Here is a 23,938-nt window from a genome sequence, read left to right as displayed (position 1 = left end):
CTACACTGGCACCAACCCTTTTTCATTTCCAGGAGGCCAGGCTCTGGGTCTCCTGCAGTGACCCTCCCCACATCTGAGCTGCAGGGGGGTAGGAGATAAAAATAGCAGCATTTCATCAGCTGAGCAAGCCGGAGGTCTTTTTTAGTTTGTTTAAAGAAATGTTCCTGCAGATGAGGTGGTAGCAGCCCATCCTCTTCCTCTTTTGGGGGGTGAGTCACAGTCATTTCTGGGCATCGCAAATGGCAGAACAGAGTGGGTTTTCTTTGTAATCTCAAAGATCGGAATCTTTATTGCACCAGATCCTACTAACAGTTCCTTGTTGCCTGCTATAAAATGAAAAGCAACAGGAAGAGACGACTGCAGATCTTTCAAGGCTAAAAATAAGCACCAGGTGGCGATTTGTTCATTTCAGAGGCAACATTTGACCTAGAAACAGTGTGGGTGTCTTTGCTGCTACCATCTGTTCCTTAGTAATTTTAGTCCATTTAAGTTCCTGTGAAAAGCACCAGGTGGGTGGATGTGGAGAGGGAATCCCCATTCCTCCCCAGAGTCGGGATAGCATGAACGACAGAAGGCCAGTTTCTCCCTGCTCCACCAGTCTACCCAAGCCCTGGCAGAGGGACCAGCCGCAGTGGGAAAGCAGCACCTTGTTTTCAAATACGTTAGCTAATAAGATCTAAGACACGTGGGTCACACTCAGGCAAGGAGGAAAGAGAAGCTTTAACCCATGTTGGCTCCTGGGTGCTAAAGTGCTAGTGAAGACTAGGCAGCTGTAATTGAAACACGTTAGCTGGTAAATCTGAGAGGGGAGCCCAGGTTGTATCTTGATCAGCTCTCACAGCCTGAAACCATCATCTGCCTTGTTTTCACTGACGTTGTAACGTGTTAAAATACACCATTTCCCCGAGTCCAGAGCAGGCCCGTCACTGACCAGCAGCCGCAGTGCCAACCAGGCAGGGTTTAATTTGTAAGGAAAGAGGTGCCAGGTGTCAAGCAATTTTTTGATATTCATAACTGACGTGGCAGCCCAAAGGTGCCGGCCTCTGAACTGCCAGGCTCAGAGGTGCCGGGACTATGAACTGCCCAGCCCAGAGGTGCCAGGGCCGTGAACTGCCCGGCCCAGAGGTGCCGGGGCTCAGCCTTGGCACAAATTAACCACTGCAGCTCTGACAGTGTGAGTCGACACTCAGCCAAGTCCCGTTTTACATCCACTTCAGCATGGGTGAATGAGCCCCAGGAACAGAAGGGCATGGAGCAGAGACAGAAAGTTCTCCCTTGGTCCTTCTGCTGAGGCTGCTAACAGCAGTCCCGTGGGCAGGGGAGGATTTGCGGATGTGGCCCCTGGGAACGGCCTGAGATAGACCCAAACTCTTTTCACCTCAGCCACTGAGCCAGCCGGTGGCTACTAATAGCTTCTGGCTAGTGCACAGCTGAGGCAGTGAGAGGGAGAGGGGAAAAGCTCGGTAACCCGCAATTCTCAGTGGCATCAACCATCCCTCCTTCCCTCCAGCAGCATCTGCCTTAAGGAGAACTGCGGCCTGGCGGGCTGATGGGAATGAGAGGAAACGGACGGTTCCCAGGTATGTAGCAGAGCTTCACTTTGAGAAGGCGTCTCTAATATCTTCATGGACAACTGTGCTTGACAAATGCCCCAGCTTCCCTGGAGCCCACGTGGCTCTCTGGTCTAGGGGCCTCGCACTGCTCAGTCAGAAGGCAGCAGGGCCTGCCAAGCTGGTAACACCCGTCACCACTACTGCAGAGAGGAGCGGGCAGATGAGGTAACAGACAGTGGCTGTTTCCAAAGCACCCCAGGACCCAAGCAAAGACAGGTCAGCAGAGACCAATCCATCCAGTGCAGGGAGGCAAAGGTGAACTAAACACAGCCACGTGCACCCACAGCAGAGCTTACTGACTCCATGGGTGCTCAGCACCCACCAGCCACCCCTGATCAGCTGTTTGGCGGGCAGGAGGTCCTGGGGGGAAGGGTGGAGCGGGGGTAGGAAGAGGCAGTGTTGGGCCTCAGGTGTGGGGGCGGAGCAGGGGGAGAAGAGGTGGGGTGAGGGTAGAGCCCTGGTGGAAGGGACAGAGTGGGAGGCAGGCCTCAGAGTGCAGCAGGGGTGGAGCACCCACACGGACACAAGAAAGTTGGAGTCTGTGACATATGCCACTTCAGGGCTGCTGCCCAATCACTCCCCCTGTGCTGCCTGGCTTCCCTGGGGCTTTTCCCATCCACAGCATGCCCCCATCCCAAACCATCTGCTCCCTGGGAGGGAAGGATGGTTGTGTGATTAAAGCACAGGGTGGGACCCAGGAGATCTGGGTTCAATGCCTGGTTCTGCTACAGACACTCTGGGTGACTTGGGCATGTCACTTATGCCCAGATCCTCACAGGCACTTAGGTACCTAATTCCAGTTGATTTCAATCACAGTTAGGTGCCTAAATACTTCTGAGGATCTGTCCCTGTATCTCTGTGCCTCCCCCAGGTGCTAGGACACGCTCAGATCCTAGATGGGATGTGGAAGAACTGAGGTAGATACAAATTGAACAGTAATAAGTCACCAGGCCCAGGTGGTATCACCCAAGAGATCTAAAGGAACTCACGTATGAAACTGCAGAACTACTAACTGCGGTGTGTCACCTACCACTTACATCAGCTTCTGTATTAGATGACTGGAGGATAGCTAACGTGGCGCCAATTTTTAAAAAAGGCTCCAGAGGCGATCCTGGCAATTACAGGCTGGTAAGCCTGACTTCAGTACCAGGCAAATTGATTGAAACTGTAGTAAAGAACAGAATTACCAAACACATAGATGAATTCAACATGTTGGGGAAGAATCAATATGGGTATTGCAAAAGGAAATCATGCCTCACCAATCTATTAGCATTCCTGAGGGGGTCAATAAACATGTGGACAAGGGTGATCCAGTGAATATCATGTACTTGGTCTTTCAGAAAGTCTTTGACAAGGCCCCTCACCAAATGCTCTTAAGCAAAGTAAGCTATATTGGGATAAGAGGGAAGGTCCTCTGATAGATTGGTAACTGGTTCAAAGATTGGAAACAAAGGGTAGGAATAAAGGAATAAAGTTTGGTTTATACAGATAGACTCATAGACTCATAGACTTTAGGGTCAGAAGGGACCAATATGATCATCTAGTCTGACCTCCTGCACAAAGCAGGCCACAGAACCCTACCCATCCACTTCTATAACAAACCCCTAACCTATGTCCGAGTTACCGAAGTCTTCAAATTGTGGTTTGAAGACCTCAAGCTGCAGAGAATCCACCAGCAAGTGACCCATGCCCCATGCTGCAGAGGAAGGCGAAAAACCTCCAGGGCCTCTGCCAATCTGCCCCAGAGGAAAATTCCTTCCCAACTCCAAATATGGTGATCAGCTAAACCCTGAGCATGTGGGCAAGACTCACCAGCCAGCACTCAAGAAAGAATTCTGTGCAGTAACTCAGATCTCATCCCATCCAACATCCCATCACAGACCACTGGGCATACTTATCTGCTGATAATCAAAGATCAATTGCCAAAATTAAGTTATCCCATCATACCATCCCTTCCATAAACTTATCAAGCTTAGTCTTAAAGCCAGATATGTCTTTTGCCCCCACTACTCCCCTTGGGAGACTGTTCCAGAACTTCACTCCTCTAACGGTTAGAAACCTTCGTCTAATTTCAAGTCTAAACTTCCTAGTGTCCAGTTTATACCCATTTGTTCTTGTGTCTACACTGGTACTAAGCTTAAATAATTCCTCTCCCTCCCTAATATTAATCCCTCTGATATATTTATAAAGAGCAATCATATCCCCCCTCAGCCTTCTTTTGACTAGGCTAAACAAGCCAAGCTCTTTGAGTTTCCTTTCATAAGGCAGGTTTTCCATTCCTCGGATCATCCTAGTAGCCCGTCTCTGAACCTGTTCCAGTTTGAATTCATCCTTCTTAAACATGGGAGACCAGATAGATAGTTGGGTCCCCCAAAGAGCTGCATTGGGCCCAGTACTGTTCAACATATTAATAAATGATCTGGAAAAAGCAGTAAACAGTGAGAGGGCAAAGTGTGCAGATGATACAAAATTACTCAAGACAGTTAAGTCCAAAACTGACTGCGAAGAGCTACAAAGGGATCTCACCAAACCAGGTGAATGGACAACAAAATGGCAGATGAAATTCTGTATTGATTAATGCAAAGTGATGTACATTGGAAAACATGACGGGGTCTAAGTTAGCTGTTATCACTCAAGAAAGATCTTGGAGTCATCATGGATAGTTCTCATGAAAACATCTGCTCAATGTGGAGCAGCAGTCAAAAAGATAACAACGTTGGCAATCATTAGAAAAGGAATAGATAAGACAGAAAATATCATAATGCCTCTATATAAATCCATTGTTACGTCCACATCTTGAACACTGCGTGCAGTTCTGGTTGCCCCATCTCAAAAAAAGATATATTAGAATTGGAAAAGTACAGACAAGGGCAACAAAAATGATTGGGGGGATGGAACAGCTTCCATATGAGGAGAAATTAATAAGACTGGGACTAGTCATCCTGGAAAAGAAACGACTAAGAGGGAATATGATTGAGGTCTATAAAATCATGGCTGGTGTGGAGAAAGTAGATAAGGACGTGATATTTATCCCTTCTCATAACACAAGAACTAGGGGTCACCCAATGAAATTAATAGGCAGCCGGTTTAAAGCAAACAAAAGGAAGTATTTCTTCACACAACGCACAGTCAATCTGTGGAACTCATTGTCAGAGGATGTTGTGGAGGCCAAAAGTATAGCTAGGTTCAAAAAAGATAAATTCCTGGAGGATAGGTCCATCAAGGGCTCTTAGCCAAGGTGGTCAGAGATGCAATTCCATGTCCCTGAACTTCTGACTGCCAGAAGCTGGGCCTGGATGGCTGCAGTTGGATCACCTGTTAATGACCCTGTTCGGTTCATTTCCTCTGAAGCACCTGGCTCCAGTCACTGGCAGAAGACAGGATACTGGGCTAGATGGACCATTGATCTGACTCAATATGGCAGTTCTTATGGTCTTCTGATGTTCTTAAATTCACAGGCCTTCAGGAACGAGGAAGTCAATTGTTTTTTTCATTAACCCTCCCCACTAAAATCAAATCAAACCAGAGTCAGGGTCAAGGAAAGGAGCTGGTTACCACAGTCACAAGCAGAGGTGAAAGTAAACTGGTATGGTCCTGTACGGCATACCGGTAAGAAAGTGGCTGCCAGTACACAGCTGACCATACCGGCAGGGCCACTGATGGGGACGGGGGCAAAAGGGGCAGCTTCCCCCTGGCCCTTTAAATCACTGTCAGAGCACCAGGCGGCGCAGGCCGGGCAGCCCTGAAGGGCTGGCTGGGGAAGACTGGCCCCAGCCCTGCCCCTTCCACTTGAGGCCCCACCCCTTCCAGGGGCCCAGAGATGCCCCCCACCTTGCCCAGGATCCCTGCTGCCCTGCGTACCAGTAAGTCCTTTAAGTTACTTTCACCCCTGGTCATGAGTGATGAATGAAGATGTGGCAGGAACAAACCACCCATGAGGCTCACCATATCTATTGAAACAGTCTGTTGGGACCCGGCTATTGATCCCACTATCCCTTCCCCCTCTTCTGTTCAGATGCTTTCCTGGAGGAGGTTGCTGAATGTTGCTCTGCTAAGCCAGAGGCAGCAGGCAGAGAAGCTGAACAGCAGCTCTTGCTCCAGAATTTAGAAAGTGCTGAAGCGTTGCACACGGGGAGCTGACAGTGCTGGCTGGATTGGCTCCTAGATACCAAAGGAGAGGAGCTCTGGCTTCGGGCTTGGTCCTGCACCGGCAGAGGGTAGAGTAGCTGGCCTTACAGGTCCTCTCCATTCCCTGCTCCTAAGGCTCCATGACATAGGTACTAAGGATGCCCAGCAGCAGCTGTTTCCGCCGTATCAGAGCCCCTTGTGGAGCACACGTTTGCAGCTGACCACCGTGCTGGAGAAAGTTGGCTGCTGATCAGCTCTGGGAATCCAAAGTACCAAAAAACAAATTGGAGGGCAACTTTCGCCACCCAACCCAGCCAATGCATCTTGTGAGCCGGGCTCGATGCAGCCACTGCTAGGCTGAGAGAAGGGTTCACTGCCAAACGGTGGCAGTTTTGATGATGCAGATGCCTGGTCTATCAAGCTCATTCCCAGAAGTCAATGCCCAGCTTATTGGGAGGGTTAAAGTTGGTCATTTTGTTCCCCTGCCATTCCCGAGCAGGGGGAAAGGCCTGACAGTAAGTGTGGTTCTTTGAGATGTTTTGTTCAGCTGGGACTCATACATCCCAGAAGTGGAATCCACATGGACAAATATTTGAAGGAACCATCCAGATTATAACCCTCTTCAGATGCTCACAGTCACGCCCAGTCTGACCTGGGGTAATGGGGATTCCTTCACCAGTCCCTGAACTGTTCCATCCCATTTTAGCTGGTTCTGATTGCCGTAGCCTGTGGAACTGAGAGTCTCTGGTAGGCTCCATGAGATATTGAAACATACTCTAGGTTTCTCTTCTTGGGCCAAGCCTCACGATCCCACCCTCCCTTTCCACCGTCACAAGTGCATTGGGAAATGGCCCTGCATTCAGAAAAGTCAGGCTAGTTTGTACTGCCCTAAGCATCAGTGCAAAGAGCAGCCCCTTCTGCAGAGCTAAAGGAACCCAGAGTCGCATGCACAGCAGCAGAAGAGCTGGCACCTGGGTTGACAGGTTGCAGGAACTGGCTGTGTTGCACACGTGCCTTTGACACACACCCCTCCCCCCCTCACTTACACCTACCCAGCCACACTGGTACTTTGCTATTTACCCCACTGAGTGCAGCACCTTGAACGTTACATGCACTTTTGTCTTCATGTCTGTCCTCCTGGAGGAGATAAGGGAAACAGGTTACCCAGCCACAGCTATTGCTTCAGCCAGACCTTTGTACTTACCTCCCTGCAGCACCCATGCAAAGCCCTTGGCGTCCAAGTCGTTGCAGGTTTGCTTGCAGCCAAGCCCAGACGTGAGTCCCAAGATTCCTGGAGAATAAATTCCCAGTTCAAATGGCGGAGCGGAGCTCTACCTCCCGCGCAACAGCATTCACCGAAAGATCCACTCCGAGAAACTCGCCTCAACTTTATTTCCTGATTTCTCTTCTGGTCTGGGCTGCAGAGGCAGTGCCCTGGAGGTCCTAGTGCCTGCGTCCTATGAACCAGAGAGGAGTCATTCCTGGATGACGCTTTACCCTGAAGTGACCTTTGCCCCCTTGCAGCCCAAGTCCACATCCCCACCACGGAGAGGAACATGGATAGCTAGCTGATTGGAAACCACACAGGCGCTTATGAAACACAAAGCAAACTAACAATCAGCTGATAGAAGCAGAGAGTCAGTTATTGCTCCCCCACTACCTTACTGGTAGTGGTGCCCACACAGACTGCCCAGCCAGTGTGCTCAGCAGGTGACAAAGTGTGAATTAGTGAGTGGCAGGGAAGATTTTCAATGTTTTGGAAGGGAAGTGTGGTTAGACCACGGGATTTTTGAGTTCTAGCCCCAGCCCCAGCGCTGGGTGACCCATTCTAGTGCCAGCCCTGGCGCTGGGTGACCCATTCTAGCGCCAGCCCCGGCGCTGGGTGACCCATTCTGGCCCCAGCGCTGGGTGACCCATTTTGATCCCAGCCCCAGCCCCAGCTGGGTGACCTGTTCTAGCCCCAGCCCCAGCCCTGGGTGACCTGTTCTGGCCCCAGCCCCAGCGCTGGGTGACCCATTCTAGCCCTAGCCCCAGCGCTGGGTGACCCGTTCTAGCCCTAGCCCCAGCCCCAGCGCTGGGTGACCCATTCTAGTGCCAGCCCTGGCGCTGGGTGACCCATTCTAGCGCCAGCCCCGGCGCTGGGTGACCCATTCTGGCCCCAGCGCTGGGTGACCCATTTTGATCCCAGCCCCAGCCCCAGCTGGGTGACCTGTTCTAGCCCCAGCCCCAGCCCTGGGTGACCTGTTCTGGCCCCAGCCCCAGCGCTGGGTGACCCATTCTAGCCCTAGCCCCAGCGCTGGGTGACCTGTTCTAGCCCCAGCCCCAGCCCCAGGTGACCCATTCTAGCCCCAGCCCCAGCGCTGGGTGACCCGTTCTAGCCCCAGCCCCAGTGCTGGGTGACCCATTCTAGCGCCAGCCCCGGGTGACCCGTTCTAGCCCCAGCGCTGGGTGCAGGGCTGGCTCTAGGTTTTTTGCTGCCCCAAGCAAAATAAAATTTGGCTGCCTCCACTCCAGCCTTGGGCTCCCCCCCCCCCCACCTGCACCCTCCTTCTGCCGCAGCCCTGGGTCACTGGTAACTCGCTCCCAGGGCAGGTCATTCAGCAGGAATTTTGGATGTGCACAAAACACAGTCAGGATTGGTTCCCATATGGTTCCAGAACTGCAGTAAAGTGGAACAGTTTCCAGCTTGTGTGATTGGAGGATATCTGGATGCATATTATAAGACTGTCCTCCATAAATGAGGAAAAGTTGAGGTGCCTTTATTATTCTTTTGTTCCACTCTTTCTTTCTACGGGGAATTTGCCAATGCAATATCACTGTCTTCCTTTTAAACAAACAAACAAAAGGCAATGGCTGTTGAAACTAGCAATTCCAGTCCTAATAACCACTGGGAAGCATTTCTTGCTCAATTTTATCCTACTTTTTCTACAGCAAGTTACAGTGGATCAGTATATTTGATTTGGGAGAAATGAGGTAACAGCTGCCCAAACCGAGCTTGAGCACTCCTGAATTTTGAGGTGTTCAAATCTGGAAGGCAGGTGCTGGATTCCCTTTCTGAATATTAGCTACATCTGGGAAGGAAAAGTCAATTTCTGCTTCCATGGCTCAGAAGTGGAAATCCTCCTACGTGACTGGTACTGTATCTAAAGCTGCCCAGCTCCAGTAGAGCCTCCCTCCCTTACTTTTCATTTTAAATTCTAGTGGGATCCACGCACCGCCCTTGCTAGGCTTCAGCTAGAGAGGGGCACTGTCCATTTAGACCAGCCAATTCCTTCTTTGGGGGCTGCAAGGTGAGGTCACACCAGTATCCCTAATCCAGTCTGGGGGTGTCTTCTGAAGGGGATATCAGGGCCAAAGCCTTCTACTGCTTGGGCACACTCGTTCCCCATTCGCAGTGCCACCCTGCTCTAGTAGTGATCTCTCCATTCACAGCAAGCTACAGCATGAGCGTTAAGTACCATGCTCCCTCCCCCCCATCTTGTGGGTAGTAGCCAAGGGAATGCTGGGAAATGTAGTTCTTTCCCTGCTCCAGGGCTGGCTCTATAGGCAGGGAGCTAACCAAGGAACTACAGCTCCCAGGCCCCCCCTGGTGGTTCACAGCTCCCAGGCTGGATCCCTACCAGCTGCTGCCCCTGAAAATGGGCTGCCCCAAGCAGCTGCTTGCTTTGCTGGTGCCTAGAACCGCCCCTAGCTGGGTGACCACTTCCATTCTTTGTACCTCAATCTCACCATCTGTAAATGGGGTGAAAATAGTGACCCACCTCTTAGGCACAGCACCAGGCACAATTAATGATTGCAAAGTTCAGACAGACCCTTAGCCGAAGATAGCTGTAAATGGGCAATGTATTATCCATCTCCCTACAGCACTTGCAGCCCCCTTTGGGCCAGGTCCCAAACTATCTTCCCACTTCTATTGTCACTGGAATGTTGATGCTCCTGTTTCAATACCTTGGAGCAGATCCTGTATATTGTCAGAGCTCCACTGAAGTCACCAGAGCCCTACCAGGCCACACCAGCTGAGCAATTCGCCCCTGCTGCTTCCCTATCATAGAGCAGCACTGAAAGCATCCCACAGAAAGAAAGACCCTTGCACGGGTTGCAATGAAATGCATCAACTGAATATTCCCCACTCTGGCTCAAGACATGCTGCTGTGAAAATGACTGGAAATAGGGCAGGTTTTTAGCAGCCTTTTCATTACAAGAAAGTTGCAGTGAAGAAAAGGGGTAAGGAAGCAGTTTCCCAGATCTCAGGAGAAGCAAAGCACTACAATTAATAGGACAATGCCACATCAGTCTAAACCATTGTATTTAGGGCTTAGACACCACCATGCCAATGCTCTTCAACCCCCCCCCCAGTCCCCAGCCCTGTTAATCACAAAGCTGATTCATTGCATGGGAACTTTAATGACTTTATTACGTATCTATGGTTGCAATAGCATCAAGAAATTGCAATTAAGCTCAGGGCTCCACTGCACTGGGCATTGTATTAAGGCAGCAAGAGACAAAAGGTGGGGGAGAAAGGCAAAGCTATTATCCTCCTTTTACGAGGGGGAAACTGAGGCAGAGAAAGACTAAGTAACTTGCCCAATGCTGCCCAGAAAGTCAGTAGAGGAGCTGGGATTGGAACCCGGAGCTCTGGTCCAGCATCTTAAGCACTAGCGTTTGCGCCCTCATTGCTAGGTGAACAGCTGCTTCAAAGTCTGTGCAGGAGGGGATTTACAAGAAAGGTGGGCAAGGGCATGGAGAAGAGAACCAGAGCATTCCCCAGTGCATGTTTTGTGGGAGGGAGTCTTTAAAAATTCTTCAAGCCTCACAGAATGGAGAAAGCTGCAAACGTTGACATGCCCAAGCCAGTCGGTACATGCAGTTATGGCCCAAAGGAGCCAACGAACAGGACACATCAGGGAAAGGGTTGTGCAGCCCTAGTCTGTGGCCTTACCTATCTCCCACTACAGCCAGTGGAAAGCCTCCCATTGACTTCAATGAGATTTTGGCTCCTAAGTGACTAAATTCCTTTTGTAAATGAAATTTAATCTCCTCAATCAGTTAGGTGAGCACCACAATGCCTAACTATCTTTAAAAAGCTGGGCCTAAGGATTTATTTGTACACAAAAATGAGTCTGGAGTAAGGTAGGCTGTGAATTTAAAGTGGGTTAGCTATGCCTGATTAACTCCGTATGTGGTCACACTTATTCTGGAATAAGAGTCCCTTATTCCAAATTAGCTTAATCCACGTTCACAGATGATAAACAACTTAAACAGACACTAAAGGTAGATACCTATAGAGTCAACACAAGGCCCCAAGAAGTGGATGCCTGTATTAAGAAAGACTGCAATGCACTGATGAAGGTGTGGGTCAGTGGTAGAAGTGAGAACAGTTAGGCCATGTCTACACTACAAAGTTAAATTGACTTTCATCCACCACTGCAATTAAAACTTGTGTCAGCAGAGCGACCACAGTAGGTGCTCTTGTATCAACAGAGAGACCAGTGAACTATGGGTAGCAATCACAACATGCAACTCATGACCATCCGGCACTGGGTGTTCTGGGAAGGGTTTGCAAAGCCTCCTATGGGCAGGCTGAGCATCCCATGATGCAGTTTTCTCTGTCCCATCATTCTGGGGGCTTCCTAGTACATTTTGTGCTGCTTTTCAACAGAGCCTGTAAACTGTGCGCCCGCCCTCTCTATCAGCAAGCATGGCTCTGCCTGCTCCCCAGTCTTGTGATGAGCGTTGTGAACACAATATGCAGTATGTCATGAGTTGGGAATCTGATGACGACACGGTGGTGTCTGCCCTGCTGTGTGCCATGGACAGAAACAATTCAAGGTTGATTTTGGCATGCACAGAGCAGCTGCACACAGTGGACCATTGGTCCTGGGTGCGAGAAACTAGCACCGAGTGGTGGGATCACATCGTTATGCAGGTCTGGGATGACAAACAGTGACTGCAGAACTTTTGGATGTGCAAAGCCACCTTCCTGGAACTGTGTGTGGAGCTCGCCGCAGCCCTCTGGTGCAAGGACACTAAAATGAGAGTTGCCCTCACTGTGGAGAAGCAAGTGGTGATCACTGCGTAGAAGTGGGCAACGCTAGCCTGCTACTGATCAGCCACGAATCCATTTGGAGTGGGGATGTCCACCGTGAGGGTTGCAGTTATGCAAGTGTACAGGGCCATGAATCACCTGCTACTAGGAGGGCCTGTGACTCCAGGCAAGGGTCGTGAAATAGTGGATGGTTTTGTGGCAATGGGATTCCCTAACTGTAGCAGGGCGATAGATGGCGCACACACATCCCCATTTTGGCACCCGACAACCTTGTGAAGGGGCACATCAGCAGAAAGGGCTACTTCCCCATGGCATTGCAAGCACTGGTGGATCACTGGGTTCATTTCATGGACATCAACACAGGCTGGTCAGAGAAGGTGCAGGACACTTTCAGCTTGAGGAACCCTGGCCTGTACAGAAAGCTGCAAATGGTGACTTTCTTTCCAGACCAGAAAATTTCCACAGGGCTGTAGAAATGCCAGTAGTGATCCTGGGAGACCCAGCCTATCCCTTGCTCCCTTGGCTCATTAAGTCAGACACTGGCAACCTTGAACGCAGTAAGGACTCTTCAATAACAGGCTCAGCAGGTGCAGAATGACTATCGAACCTGCCTTTGGCTGCTTAAAGGGGGCGCTTGTGCTGCCTCTTTGGCAGATTAGACTTGTGAGGAAAATATTCCCATGGTCATAGCAGCCGCTGAGCTCTGTATAATATTTGTGAAGCTAAGGGGGAGACATTTCCGCAGGGGTGGAGCACTGAGGTGGATGGACTGGCTGCTGCTTTTGAGCAGCCAGACACCAGGGCTGTTAGAGGAGCTCAGCAGGAGCTATTCAAATGAGGGAAGCTTTAAAGAAGAATTTTGACGATGAGCCACAGTAACGTGTGTTTCTGTAACGTATTGAGCCAGGCATTGTTTTCTTGCACCGTAGTGTGTGTGTGTGGGGGGCAAGATGGGAAAAAGGGGGGATTCAGTAGGCTACAGTTCTGAATAGTGGCACCATTTCCACAGGCGGGGGTGATAACCGCTGATCTCTCACGCCTGGGGTAACTGAGGATGCGAAGGTGCAGCCTGGGTCCTGACGCTGCGCGCCTGTGTGCTGCTCTGGTGCCTGCAGACGTAATTGCTGATTGGGGCAGTGAGGTTTCTTACCCCAGGGCAGCCCTCCCAAGAAACCTTGGACAGAGGATTGCTGATTACCTCCAGGGAAGTTTTCTAGAGACCTCTATGGAGGATTCCCGAGATAGCCCAGTGTGCATAAACTAACTTTTTCCATAGGGGCCCCTCTCGATGCAGAGAGGAATGAGCAGCAGATATAAACTGTTAGTGTATTTTTCAATCTCTCTTCTACCCCAATTAAAAAGCAGAACATTGCCAGGTCTCCCTGCAATACTGAAGCACAAGTACTTACTGGAGCTTCCCTCTCCTACCTCAGGCATGTCAGAACTGGAGTGTTGGGACTGGCTAGACTCCTTGGGAGTTTAAAAAACAAAAAAAAGCCTGATTTGTCACACCACCAGATGTTGCTGTCCCTCATCTTCCTCTAGCTCCACTTTCTCATGCACTACGCTGTCCTTGAGGTTCACGCCCCTGGCCACTGTCTCCAGTCCCCCAAGTATCCACAGGGCATGTGGCAGTGGAGGCGGGGCTGCAGCCGCGGATGGCATGCAGCTCCATGTAGAAACTACATACGTTCAGCGCTGCACCAGAGCAACTATTGGCCACTCTTGCCTTCTGGGACACCTGCCTCAGTGCCTTGATTTTTGCCCAGCACTGCTGCATGTCCCTATTGTATCCCTTCTCCTCCATGCCACAATCCATTTGCCCATAGGTATCAAAGTTCCTGCAGCTAGAGTGGAGCTGTGACTGCACAGCCTCCTCTCCCCACCGACGCAGCAGATCCACGACCTCCAGCGTACTCTAGGGAGGGGCGTTTGCTGTGGGGAACCAGCATGGTCAGCTCGGCAGGTTCTGTGTGTGAGCTCTCCATGCCGAGCAAACTGGAAGAACAATTTCAAAAATGGCCAGGGCTTTAAAAGGGAAGGGGCACATGCCTGTGTACCTGGCTGCAGAGCAGCAGAGTTCAAACCACTGACCAGAGCAGTCACAATGGGCATTGTGGGACACCTCTTGGAGACCACTTAGGACAACATAAGCAATGCCGTGTTTACACTGACACTGCATTACTCTAACTATGCCTCTCGTTGAAGTGGTTTTCATATGTCGGTGTGGCAGGAGACAAACTGGCGGGAGGAGCATTGCAGTGTGTACACCTCTACTGGTAGGTCGATGTAAGCTGCCTTACGTCGACTTAACTCGTAGTGCAGACAAGCCCTTAGAGCAGAAGAGGAGATTGGCAGCAGCAGAGCATTCACGAATGATAAGGAATTCTCAGTGGCACCACGGAAGGAGACCTACAATGGGAAGCAAAGATTCAGAGCCCTTCAAGGAACCGTGGAAGGAAAATGGGATGATGGTTGGAGTGCAACAGGACATGCCCAAAGGATGTCTCAGCTTGATTTTATTGTTATATGCCCATAATGTTTCTGTACCAAGGAGATACTCTCGTTCCAAAATGGTGACTTGTCTCAGCCATCCGACTCTTGATTAACATCAGCCAAGTCCACACAGACCCTCTGCCCACCCACGTTGCACTGTACTCAAAACATCAGAACTTGTCTCCTGAAACCAGACAGGAATCCAAGCCCACAACTTGACATCAGTCCTACAGACTTTAAATGTGGGGCACTTCCTCAGGAAACTTCAAGTCTGTGTGTTCTTGATTAGCAATGGGGCCAGGTTAGTTAGGCAGGTGACAACTATTTTCTCGATCCCTGCTAGAGAAGCAGATTCATTTTGTTTCACAAGCTGTAATAATTTCTCTTTTGCAACTAACTAGACCCAAACGTTGGACAAAGAAATCAAATTGAGGGACACAAAGAAGAAAAAAAAAAGCACAGGAAGCTTAAAATAAGGTATCTAAACTCAGGGTGGAGGTGGGGGGTTGTTTTTTAAACTAAAAATGTCCTACCATTGTTGCCACCAATTCAGCTTCAGTGATATTTGTAGCTACACAAACATTAGCATGGATAAGTCTCCAGGCAGCAGCTGACGTTTTACGTACCACACGACTTCAACTCTTCAGTCAGAGCAGATCTGAGAGACATGGGGCTTAAAATGCTGGTATGCACCACGGCATTGGTGCTATGCTAGTGTTCTCACACACATTGGCACTGGAGGTGTGAAACATCAAAATGTCCTTCTGTTGCGATGAAGAGAAATAAGGCTGATGTAGATGTCTTACATTTTTTCAGATGAATTTATACTCCAGTGAGAAAGTGAGGTTTGCATGGGATGGAAGAAACCTCCCCATACTCGAGTGACAACAGAGAGATGTTTGGAAGGCTGCCAGCCAGTTTATCATCTTCAGGAGCAGTTTGCTTGGCAGCTGCTTGCTTTAGATACGTATGTGGCTTCACATCACCCCTCAAAGCCAAAAGCGCTGTCACGAGGCTGTGCTGGAACTGGCAATAAAGCTTTTCAGGTTGAGCTGCTAGCTCCGTACTTGTAGCCATCTGAGCTCACTCCATCAAACTGTGATGGGATCGCTGCTGTTATGCTTTTTTGTGCTTCATGGCTCTGGCAACTTGATTTTCAAGTTTGGGATAGCTCTATCCACACTCATGGCTTTTACCTCCTATGCTCTTTTATTATTATTTCAAACTGGATGATAAACGGTCGTGTCCTCTTTTAGGGCCTGATCCAGGCAAGGTGCTATGCACCTGTTGCAATGTGCAGCACACCCTCAACCCCCACTGCTGGCCCTAGGAACAGAAACTCACCACATGATGGAAGACAACGTACTGCAGAATCAGGGTTTTGCTGTCAAGTTACAGAGATTCTGTAGTACAAATGAGTGAGTGCACATTAGTTGCTACCAATACCGCAAATCTGAGGCACGCAGTACAGCTTTGATTAAACAATGCATTTATTTAGCAACTGGCACAAAAAGTTCTTATCTGTCCTTTTAAATATATTTATTTGTAAAAGATCAAAAAGAAAACCCAGAAAAGGACGTATCGCAATACCCAAACAATGTTTGCTGTTAACAAAATGGTTATGTGCAGCATCCATTTACAGAACAGCATTAAATTCTTATTTGAAATGTTGGAGGATTTCAAGCTTTTATTTTTCCATTTTCCAAGACAGGTGCAGGGGAGAATCTTCAGAACACAGGATCATCATCATCTATGGAAAGAACAGCAGCCAATTTATGGGACACAAGGAATAACTTAAAAACAAACCCCACATTATTATACATTAATCACTCTGGAATATTCTGTTACCTGGCACAACTCTCAAGATTGTCCATAGAAGGCAAAGAACAGAAGTTCATTTAATGCAATCGAAACAATCACCTAATGTGGGTTTCATCAGTGCCAGGGAGATGGGACATCCAGACAAACACCGCACCATATTTGAGAGCACACAAACTCTTTAAAGGGCCAGTGTAATCTTTCTCCGTAAACTGAGAAGGCCTTGAATCAGAATATAGGTTAAAAATGGATATATAAGCTCTAAATGAGAAAGGGCTAGTTTCTCAGGATGCACTAGTTTTGGGGTGTGGTACTGTCTCAGAGGATGCGTCAGACTGGCTGACTATCTGCTCTCAGTTCTTAGAATTTGAAGCTCTTCTCCAGCTTCTCCCTACACTCTTATCTTAAACCAGCATATAAACATGAACTAATTTGCAAAATCATTTCCTCACTAACACCACGCCCTGAGCTAGGAGGTTCCTAAAGGAAACCTTCAGCTTCCATAGCATACGCCAATCAGCCAGCAAAACAACGCTGATGGGTCACAACTGCCTAAAGAGGAGAATGCAAATGTAACCCAAAGAGCCCCAACCAGGCCACAGAAGGTCTATGCACAGAGAGAAACTTTTCTATGTTCGCTACTGTTCCCTGAACTGCCTTACAAGCGCAACAGAGCATTCCTGCAGCACCTTGGCATGGAATGCAATCATTCTAGTCCTCATGAGACTTTCAGCTCACCACACTGCCTTGGGTGTGATTTCGTGGTGCTCAGGACCTGAGCCCAGAATTGCTGTCCTAAGGAAATCATCAGCTGCAGCCAATCCATCTATTTTCACAAATATAAACCTAAACCTTTGTTCACAGTTCCAACTGAGCCCTTTTCTTGGGGAGAGATTCACTTCAGTCTGAGACACAGATACAAAAGGGTTTTGGTTTTCTCCCCAGGGGTTCAAGTTAAAAATCAACTTAATGTATTTTAACGGGAAGCTCATCTGAGTTGTATTTAACGGTGAATAGAACAAGTATTTTTCGTTAAAAAGATAATCAGAGAGTTTGCTGTTGAGATTAAAAATGCTGAATAATGTTAGAGAGCCCAAACCAAAGTATAAACGGAGTTATAAAAACAAGGTTTAAATGAGAATCTGGGTGTGAAGTTGGAGTGCTGAGAGCTTGGGATAATCACCATCCATCCAATCAGCTACTTGACTTGTGATCACTTGCTAATCCAGAGATCCCCAAATTGTGGGGTGGGCCGGAACACTCCGGGAGGCTACGGCGGGGCCTGGGCCAGCCTCCATAGGGAGACAGCGCCACCCAGCTCCACCCCACACCCAGCTGCTGGCCCACACCGCTCTGGCCCCGACCCAAGGCCAAGACTGCGGACAAGAGTGGAACTGCACGTGGCTGTGGGCTCAGCTGCAGGCTGCAACCCCCCACCATGGCCTGAGCTGTGTCTCCACCCCTGCCCTCAGCCATGGCTCTGTTCCCAGCCCCGCTCCTTGCCCAGATGTGGTCCCTTTACCCCTGTCCATCCCACCCCCACACTGGGAGCCGTGGAAGGTTGATGGGTAAGGGGGGCGCGACCCTGAAAAGTTTGGGGACCACTGTACTAGTGGGATTCACTGGTTAAACACTAGACGTTACATAGAAAATGGAAGCATAACTCCTTTATTTTTTTTTTTTTTTTTCATTTTTCTCCTTTTTTCCAGGTAGCACTACAAAGACATTCAAATATTAAAGCCACGTTACAGGCTGTCCTTTAAACACACTTAAAATAACCAAATTAACCGTGTCAAGTGACCCTAAAACACAACATTGTCAAAATAAAAGTTCTTTTAAAAAAAATAAAGCCACTGGGCAACCAATCGAGAAACCCTCCACATAGAAACAGGTTGATCCAATCACCACTGGCTGCCCAGCGCTAGGCTATCAGCTTTCCCAGATGGGCCTGCTGGCTGTATACCAAGTGCTGAGACCAAGCCCTTCACCCCGTTTCTGTCAGTGCAGCTAGGACACCTTTCCTTTGCTCAGCAGATTTTATGGAATGGTAGCCCAAACAAGCAGAGCTATCAAAGCCTGATTTTTTTCTATTTCTGAGAGGTGCTGCTGAGAAATGCCTGGCTTTAAAAATAGACTAGATGTTAAACTGTGCAGATTTAAAAAAAATAAATTAAAAAAAAGCAGTTTTTCCCTGTGTGAGTCCTGGCCACCTCTCTTTAGAAGGCACTCATTGGTATGCAGAGAATCTCTGTGGTTAGTGATTATACTGTCATGTAACAGGTATTAGAAAGTTAGCACTCTGACCCTATTCTTAGCACCACCACTTCAGACTGTTTAGAGTAGCACTTACCCCTACTCATAGTGTCACCTCTACTGGAACATATTTTTTGCTTTCCCGGAAGAGAAAAACTATGCAAAATTGCAAACCACAATACCAAACAGCAGAAACCGTTCCAGTTTTTTCCCCTCTCTTGTTTTAGACAGCATGTTTTACAGGGGTGTTTTTAAGTACAATGTGCTGTGTCTAATGGAGAACTATAAGTCCAAGGGAATTAAACATTTCAGACTCTGTCATTTCTACTGCCAACTGTCATTTCTAAGTTGGCTGGTTTGCCAAAAGCTGAGCAAGCAGCTTATGTACCTCTTTACAATGCAGCACCCACTTCACTGCCCCAAAGTGGGAGCGCACAAAGTGCAAGATCCCCTTCAAAAAAAAAAAAAGAAATCAAATCAAACTTGTCAATTTCAGACAGACAGACACTCCAGATCCAGCTAGAAACTGCCTCCAATTTCAGGCTGGACATCTAAAGTGAAAAAGGATACAACTTTTTAAAGATACAAACCCAATAAACTTGTGTTTTCCTTTACACGTCATGGGACATATTTAAAGCTTAAGAGAAATACCAGAGCTTAAAAAAAGTGCCTGCCTCAATCTACCTATTTTGCTGTGGGGAGGGTTTCTTTCAGAGTGGGGAGGAGCAGGGGGGGCGCACAGGAAGGGAACGTAATAGAGGGAGAGGGACTGTTGCCATAATCAACTTTACTCTTACGGAATGATGCAATTTCTGTAATGATTTAAGCACAATTTAAAACAAATCTACAGTACGTTATTTCAAGGGGAAAAACACTAAAATTGCCAAATGTCATAGACTAAACAGCAACTCATATTTATATATAAAAAATTAAAGTCATGTGAACATTATCTCAGCAAATGCTACAACAGTGGTTAGGCATCGTCTTCCTCTTTTTTGTCCTTCTTCCCGTCGCCCTCGCCCTCAGCTGTCTCACTGGTGTCTCGTCTCCTTTTTCTGTTACGGGCATTAAGTCTATTTTTAGGAGGAGGCAAAGGGTCCATTCCAAGTATTTTGTGTATCTGCCTGAAAGCTAGCATCCTTAAAGCATGCTAGAGGAGGAAGCAGAAGAAACATTAAGGATGGTACCATTGTCAGGACAGTAGTAGGCATGACACAGCTGATACTACACAGCCTACAGTATCTTCTGCGTACAGCAGCCTTTATAGTCACACACTGCAGGCTGGAGTTTAAAAGTTAATGACAACGTGTTCTAAACATCAAATACAGATACAAAAAGATAAAGGACCTTATTGCAAAGCTGCTGAGAGCGCATAACTTCAATTAAAATCAGCGAAAGCTGAGCTAGTCAGTTCCTCTGAAAAATCAGGCCTAAAAATGTTTGTCCTGAACCAAAACCTGCTGAAGTCAATGCAAATCTTTACAATAGTTTCTAGCTCTTAAAAAGACTGTTTCCAAAGCCCAATGAAGCGCTAGAAACTACTGTAATTTGTTTAGTACAAGAAACAGAGTACAAATAGCAGCAGTCTTCTGACATCCCACACTGCTCCATCCTGGAATGATCTCCTGCCTGATATACTGACAGAAGTGATTCTAACTCCCCCAATCCTTTAGTCCTAGACATCTCTTTTAGGTACTCATTATTCACTGGGGTCTAAGTAGAAAATGCTATACAGAGTCCACATAGGAATATTTAATCTAAAGTCTTGAGTTTAATACAAGCCAGAAAGGTGAAAGGTCAATATTTAACTGGTAAGCCTACCAGGGTTCTGCACACAGGCAATACTTAGCTCAGAAACAGGTCAGTGTGAATTTCTAAATCAAATATCTGACTTCAGCCTACTGCTCTGGAGACGTCAGGAAAGATTACATACACTAAAAGCATTTTTAATGGATTTCTACCATGCAGTGGCTGGCTTGCAGTAAGATATTTTTTTTATTTTAAAATTGCGTAACATTGCCTGCCAACATCCTAAGAATCTTTGACTGATGATAATATTATTGCTTACGTAGCTAGAAGGAGCAGATTTTAGATACTGCGATCAGAAAATGCAGCACACAGCTTGCTTCTCCACATAAAATCTGATTAAACTGGCAGTTTTTGATGCCAGTGGATATAAAGAAGAACTATCACATTATTTATTAAGAAAATTAATAGCATTATAAAGAAATATGGTTGTGAACATTTTTTAAAGTATTAACTTACGAACACATGGACTGACTTGATTTTTTTTTTACTTCACCTGTTACCTTTACACTAACCACTAAAGATGGCTAACAAGATTAGAGAAAAATAATATTTTTTTCATTGCATTTACTTTTTGACAATTCTGTGTTTTCTAGTCCATTTCACTGGTGTTCCCTTGTTTTTATGTATTTACCCCTTAATCCCTCCAAGCCGCCCAGGAGAGAAAACTGTTTTGAAAATACAACTAAAAATGGGTAGAGAGACTTGGGGGCAAATGCAATACTGAAACTGACTTAACTCTCTTTAAAGGCAACTTCACTCTTCAATGTGAGGTCTTCACATTGATGTATTTCTTTATTTTCAAAGAAGTGTGTAAATTAGGTGCAGCTTTCAGGGTCACAGAGTTGTTAACATGGCTTTTGAGGTCACAAACATACAAATTGCAAACCAGAGGTTGTCCCTTCCATGGGTGCTGTAGCTGTTTCCAAAACCTTAAGTGGAAAGGATAGAGGAACCTCAAAATACCGGTGTATACCAGATGCTTCACTTTACAGAATGCTTCTATTGACGTTTCCTTCTCAATGCTATTAGAAATAACTGTCTTATCTACCTGTGCACTGGCTGTAATATCCTCTCGTTCCTGACTGGTCATAGTCTCTAGAGCATCCATTGCATCTTTCTCACAGGGATCTTGTAGCCCAGGTCCATCTGAATGCAGGGGAAGAAGGAACCACAACTCTAAAACTCACTATGATCAGGGTTTAAGAAAAAGATGATAAAAAAAAAATCACATTTTCCTAACATACAGTGTTAGTTGCAGTATCACTGATATTGCTTTTCACTAGTTACACTGTTTGGTTACTTTTCTGCACTTCACTCAAGGAAGAAGGAAACCTCACTAGTCAGTTTCATTTCTGCATTCTCAGGGACTGGCATAGAATGCTGAAGTACTTGGGCTTTATATTTTTTAAATATTGCTTTAAAGTTTTAATGAGAGCAATATTAATGCACATGCAAGTGTTGGGCCTAAACTATCTGTATCTCTTTAAGCACTTCAAAATAAAAAATAATCAGCACCTTCCCTTCAATCAAAAAGGCACATACAACACATCTGCCACCTTCTGAAAGCAGAGCTACCAACACCATTGAGTCCCTGAATCAATGCTGCGGACAGAGTTTATTCCAACAGTCATACTTTAACATCTGTTCAGTGGGAAACAATCACAAAATTTAGCGTGTACTCCGGGATGACAATACAGATGGCCCAATCCACTGTTTCAAAGATTTTGTGGCGCAACATTACAGATATTAGTTTAGAACTGACCCATCAAGAGTGTTCCTGTGGCTACACATTCAAGAACTCGGCGCATGGCATCTCCAGGACTTAGCGGACTTGTTGCACTACTTAAAGCCTTTTCTACAAGAAGTTCCATTGCCTGCAGGAAGGACAAAATCAGGGTTGACTTTTTAAATGAGGAAATTAAGCTAAAATACAGTTTCTTAAAAATATAAGCAATGATGTGTCCTCCACAAAAGGCTGGCAGCCTCTGCAGACAGCAAATAATGCCTTTTTTAGGGCTGTGTCTTGCTTTTTAGTTCTTTGAAACTAGACTCAAGATACTGCTAAAGCAACCTTGTAAAACCATCATGAATATCTAACGTCCTGCAAAAAACTCTTCTTCTCTACTTGTGGTATGACAATAAATGAAAACATTTTACTTGCTTGTCAACAAAAATTATTTGGCTGAGAGAATGGACAAACAGAACTTTGCCAGGCTGAGCTCAAGAGAATTCACAGCTCAGTTCAGAGCTGGCTACTAAAACTCTCTTTAGCAAGTCACATGATAGAATTCTGCACCGAGAGGATTTACAGAAGTCTGGTCACTTTCTTAGGAAAATTAGGACTGACTAAAGGATTTTGACCACTGTATGCTACATGGGAACATTCAGACCGGCTCCTCTATAGTTTTTTTGGGCATTTATTAGTTGACAATAGCCCTATTTATTGGCACTTTTCTAAAAATGTTCAAATCTATTATCACTTGTTTATTAAATTATTTTGTAGACCTACAGGCGTCTACCAGTGAAACCCATCACCTTTTACCCAGCTTTCCTATTATGTTTATATGATTCTAATACTACAATACTAGAAAGTTTTGTCCAATCATCAATAGTATTATAGTTGCACTGGAAGTTCCCAGTCAAGATCTCATTGTACTAGACATTGTATACACACAGTAAGAGAGTTCTAGGCCCATGGTACTTACAATCTTCCAGCTGCGGTAAGAGCTGGAAGAGAAGGGATAGCACGGTGAAGAAAGCAAAATGTGCTTCCCTCTCAAGAACTGCACATGTGCAGAAAGAGGAGGCGGTAGAAAGTGGGGACTATTGTATAAGTAAGTACCAGTGGGGTCTCTCTCCAAAGGTTAGGTTCATTTCTTCAGCCAAATATAATGAAAGCAAGTCCCTCAACTGCTCCTAAACCAGCAGCACAAAGGCAACAAAGGCAGATGAACAAGATCAACACCAGGGTTCAGTTACAATGGAGGGATAAAACGTGTTCCTATACTGAGGCAATCCATGAGTTAGACTAATGCAGTAGCTAGTATGGCAGACTGTTTTCTAAGAACTGTATGGTTTACAATAAATACAATCCAGCTAGCTTCCCCAGTTGTTTAAGACTCTCTGAAGTAGACAAACTACTCTTTACAGAGTATTTACATGCTTAATATGAATAGGACTCCTGGAAGCCTTACAAGAGAAGAGAGTTCCAGGTATGTATGGAGCATGTAACCCACTGTATGGACACAACATGTGTGTCCATACAGCATAGTCAATTTAGAGCTCAGCTGTGTTAGGAGTTTGTATGTTAAACACATCTGACTCTGAATACAGTGTCTACAGTCATGCTGATGTGGCTGTTCACAGTCTGAGGAAAGGGACCTCCTCTCTCAGAGCTCCAGCGATCATACTGCTTATGTGGCCTGCAGACACGGGCTGTGGCACCATACTTGTTATAGCCAAGTATGAAGCTGAAAATCTGAGATGACTGCAGATATGCACTAATTATTTTTAAACGGTTCCATTCTCCACCCCCACAAGAGGAACTGGAATAACTACATCAATTTGCTTTGGTGAAGAGGCTATGGAGGATGGATTCCCTATTGCTGAGCAGCAGTCTTCTTATTACTTCTTGTTATAGAAAAGGAAGGGTAAACGTAGACCATACTCTGCGACCTACTGAGGTCAGTAAGCTTTGTCACTGACATCAAAGATTCAGCCCTATGTATCCAATGTACTTGCGTGGTTAGCTTATCTTTTACTTCATTTCAATGCC

The 23,938-nt window shown here is 46.8% G+C and overlaps 2 protein-coding genes across 8 annotated transcripts in view; both read right to left on the bottom strand.

Annotated features, from left to right (window-relative positions):
* Window positions 1-15,193, bottom strand: part of MATK (megakaryocyte-associated tyrosine kinase) — a 36,183-nt gene extending 20,990 nt beyond the window's left edge. For 2 of the 4 annotated variants that reach the window (XM_050933777.1, XM_050933778.1), the window contains exon 1: window positions 6,946-7,117. Coding sequence is in view for 1 of the 4 variants with exons in the window: in XM_050933776.1 (XP_050789733.1) it covers window positions 6,946-7,032; window positions 14,910-14,952 (130 nt within the window). In the remaining 3 variants the exon portion in view is untranslated. Of the gene's footprint in view, window positions 1-6,945; window positions 7,118-14,816; window positions 14,823-14,909 lie in introns of those variants that run through there. The other 2 variants (XM_050933776.1, XM_050933779.1) reach the window with 2 other exon arrangements.
* A 2,560-nt stretch (window positions 15,194-17,753) lies between these two features.
* The window catches only part of ZFR2 (zinc finger RNA binding protein 2), an 82,702-nt gene continuing 76,517 nt past the window's right edge, over window positions 17,754-23,938 (bottom strand). For 2 of the 4 annotated variants that reach the window (XM_050933705.1, XM_050933704.1), the window contains 3 exons: window positions 21,926-22,037; window positions 21,212-21,309; window positions 17,754-19,504 (listed from right to left, as the gene is read on the bottom strand). In XM_050933705.1, coding sequence (XP_050789662.1) covers window positions 19,328-19,504; window positions 21,212-21,309; window positions 21,926-22,037 — 387 coding nt within the window. In that variant the 3' untranslated portion in view covers window positions 17,754-19,327. Of the gene's footprint in view, window positions 19,505-21,211; window positions 21,310-21,925; window positions 22,038-23,938 lie in introns of those variants that run through there. The other 2 variants (XM_050933706.1, XM_050933707.1) reach the window with 2 other exon arrangements.

This window comes from Gopherus flavomarginatus, chromosome 24, assembly GCF_025201925.1.
Source record: "Gopherus flavomarginatus isolate rGopFla2 chromosome 24, rGopFla2.mat.asm, whole genome shotgun sequence".
NCBI lineage: Eukaryota > Metazoa > Chordata > Testudines > Testudinidae > Gopherus > Gopherus flavomarginatus.
The sequence above is the reverse complement of the archived record's forward strand: the minus strand, read 5'-3'. Positions and strand labels throughout refer to the sequence as shown.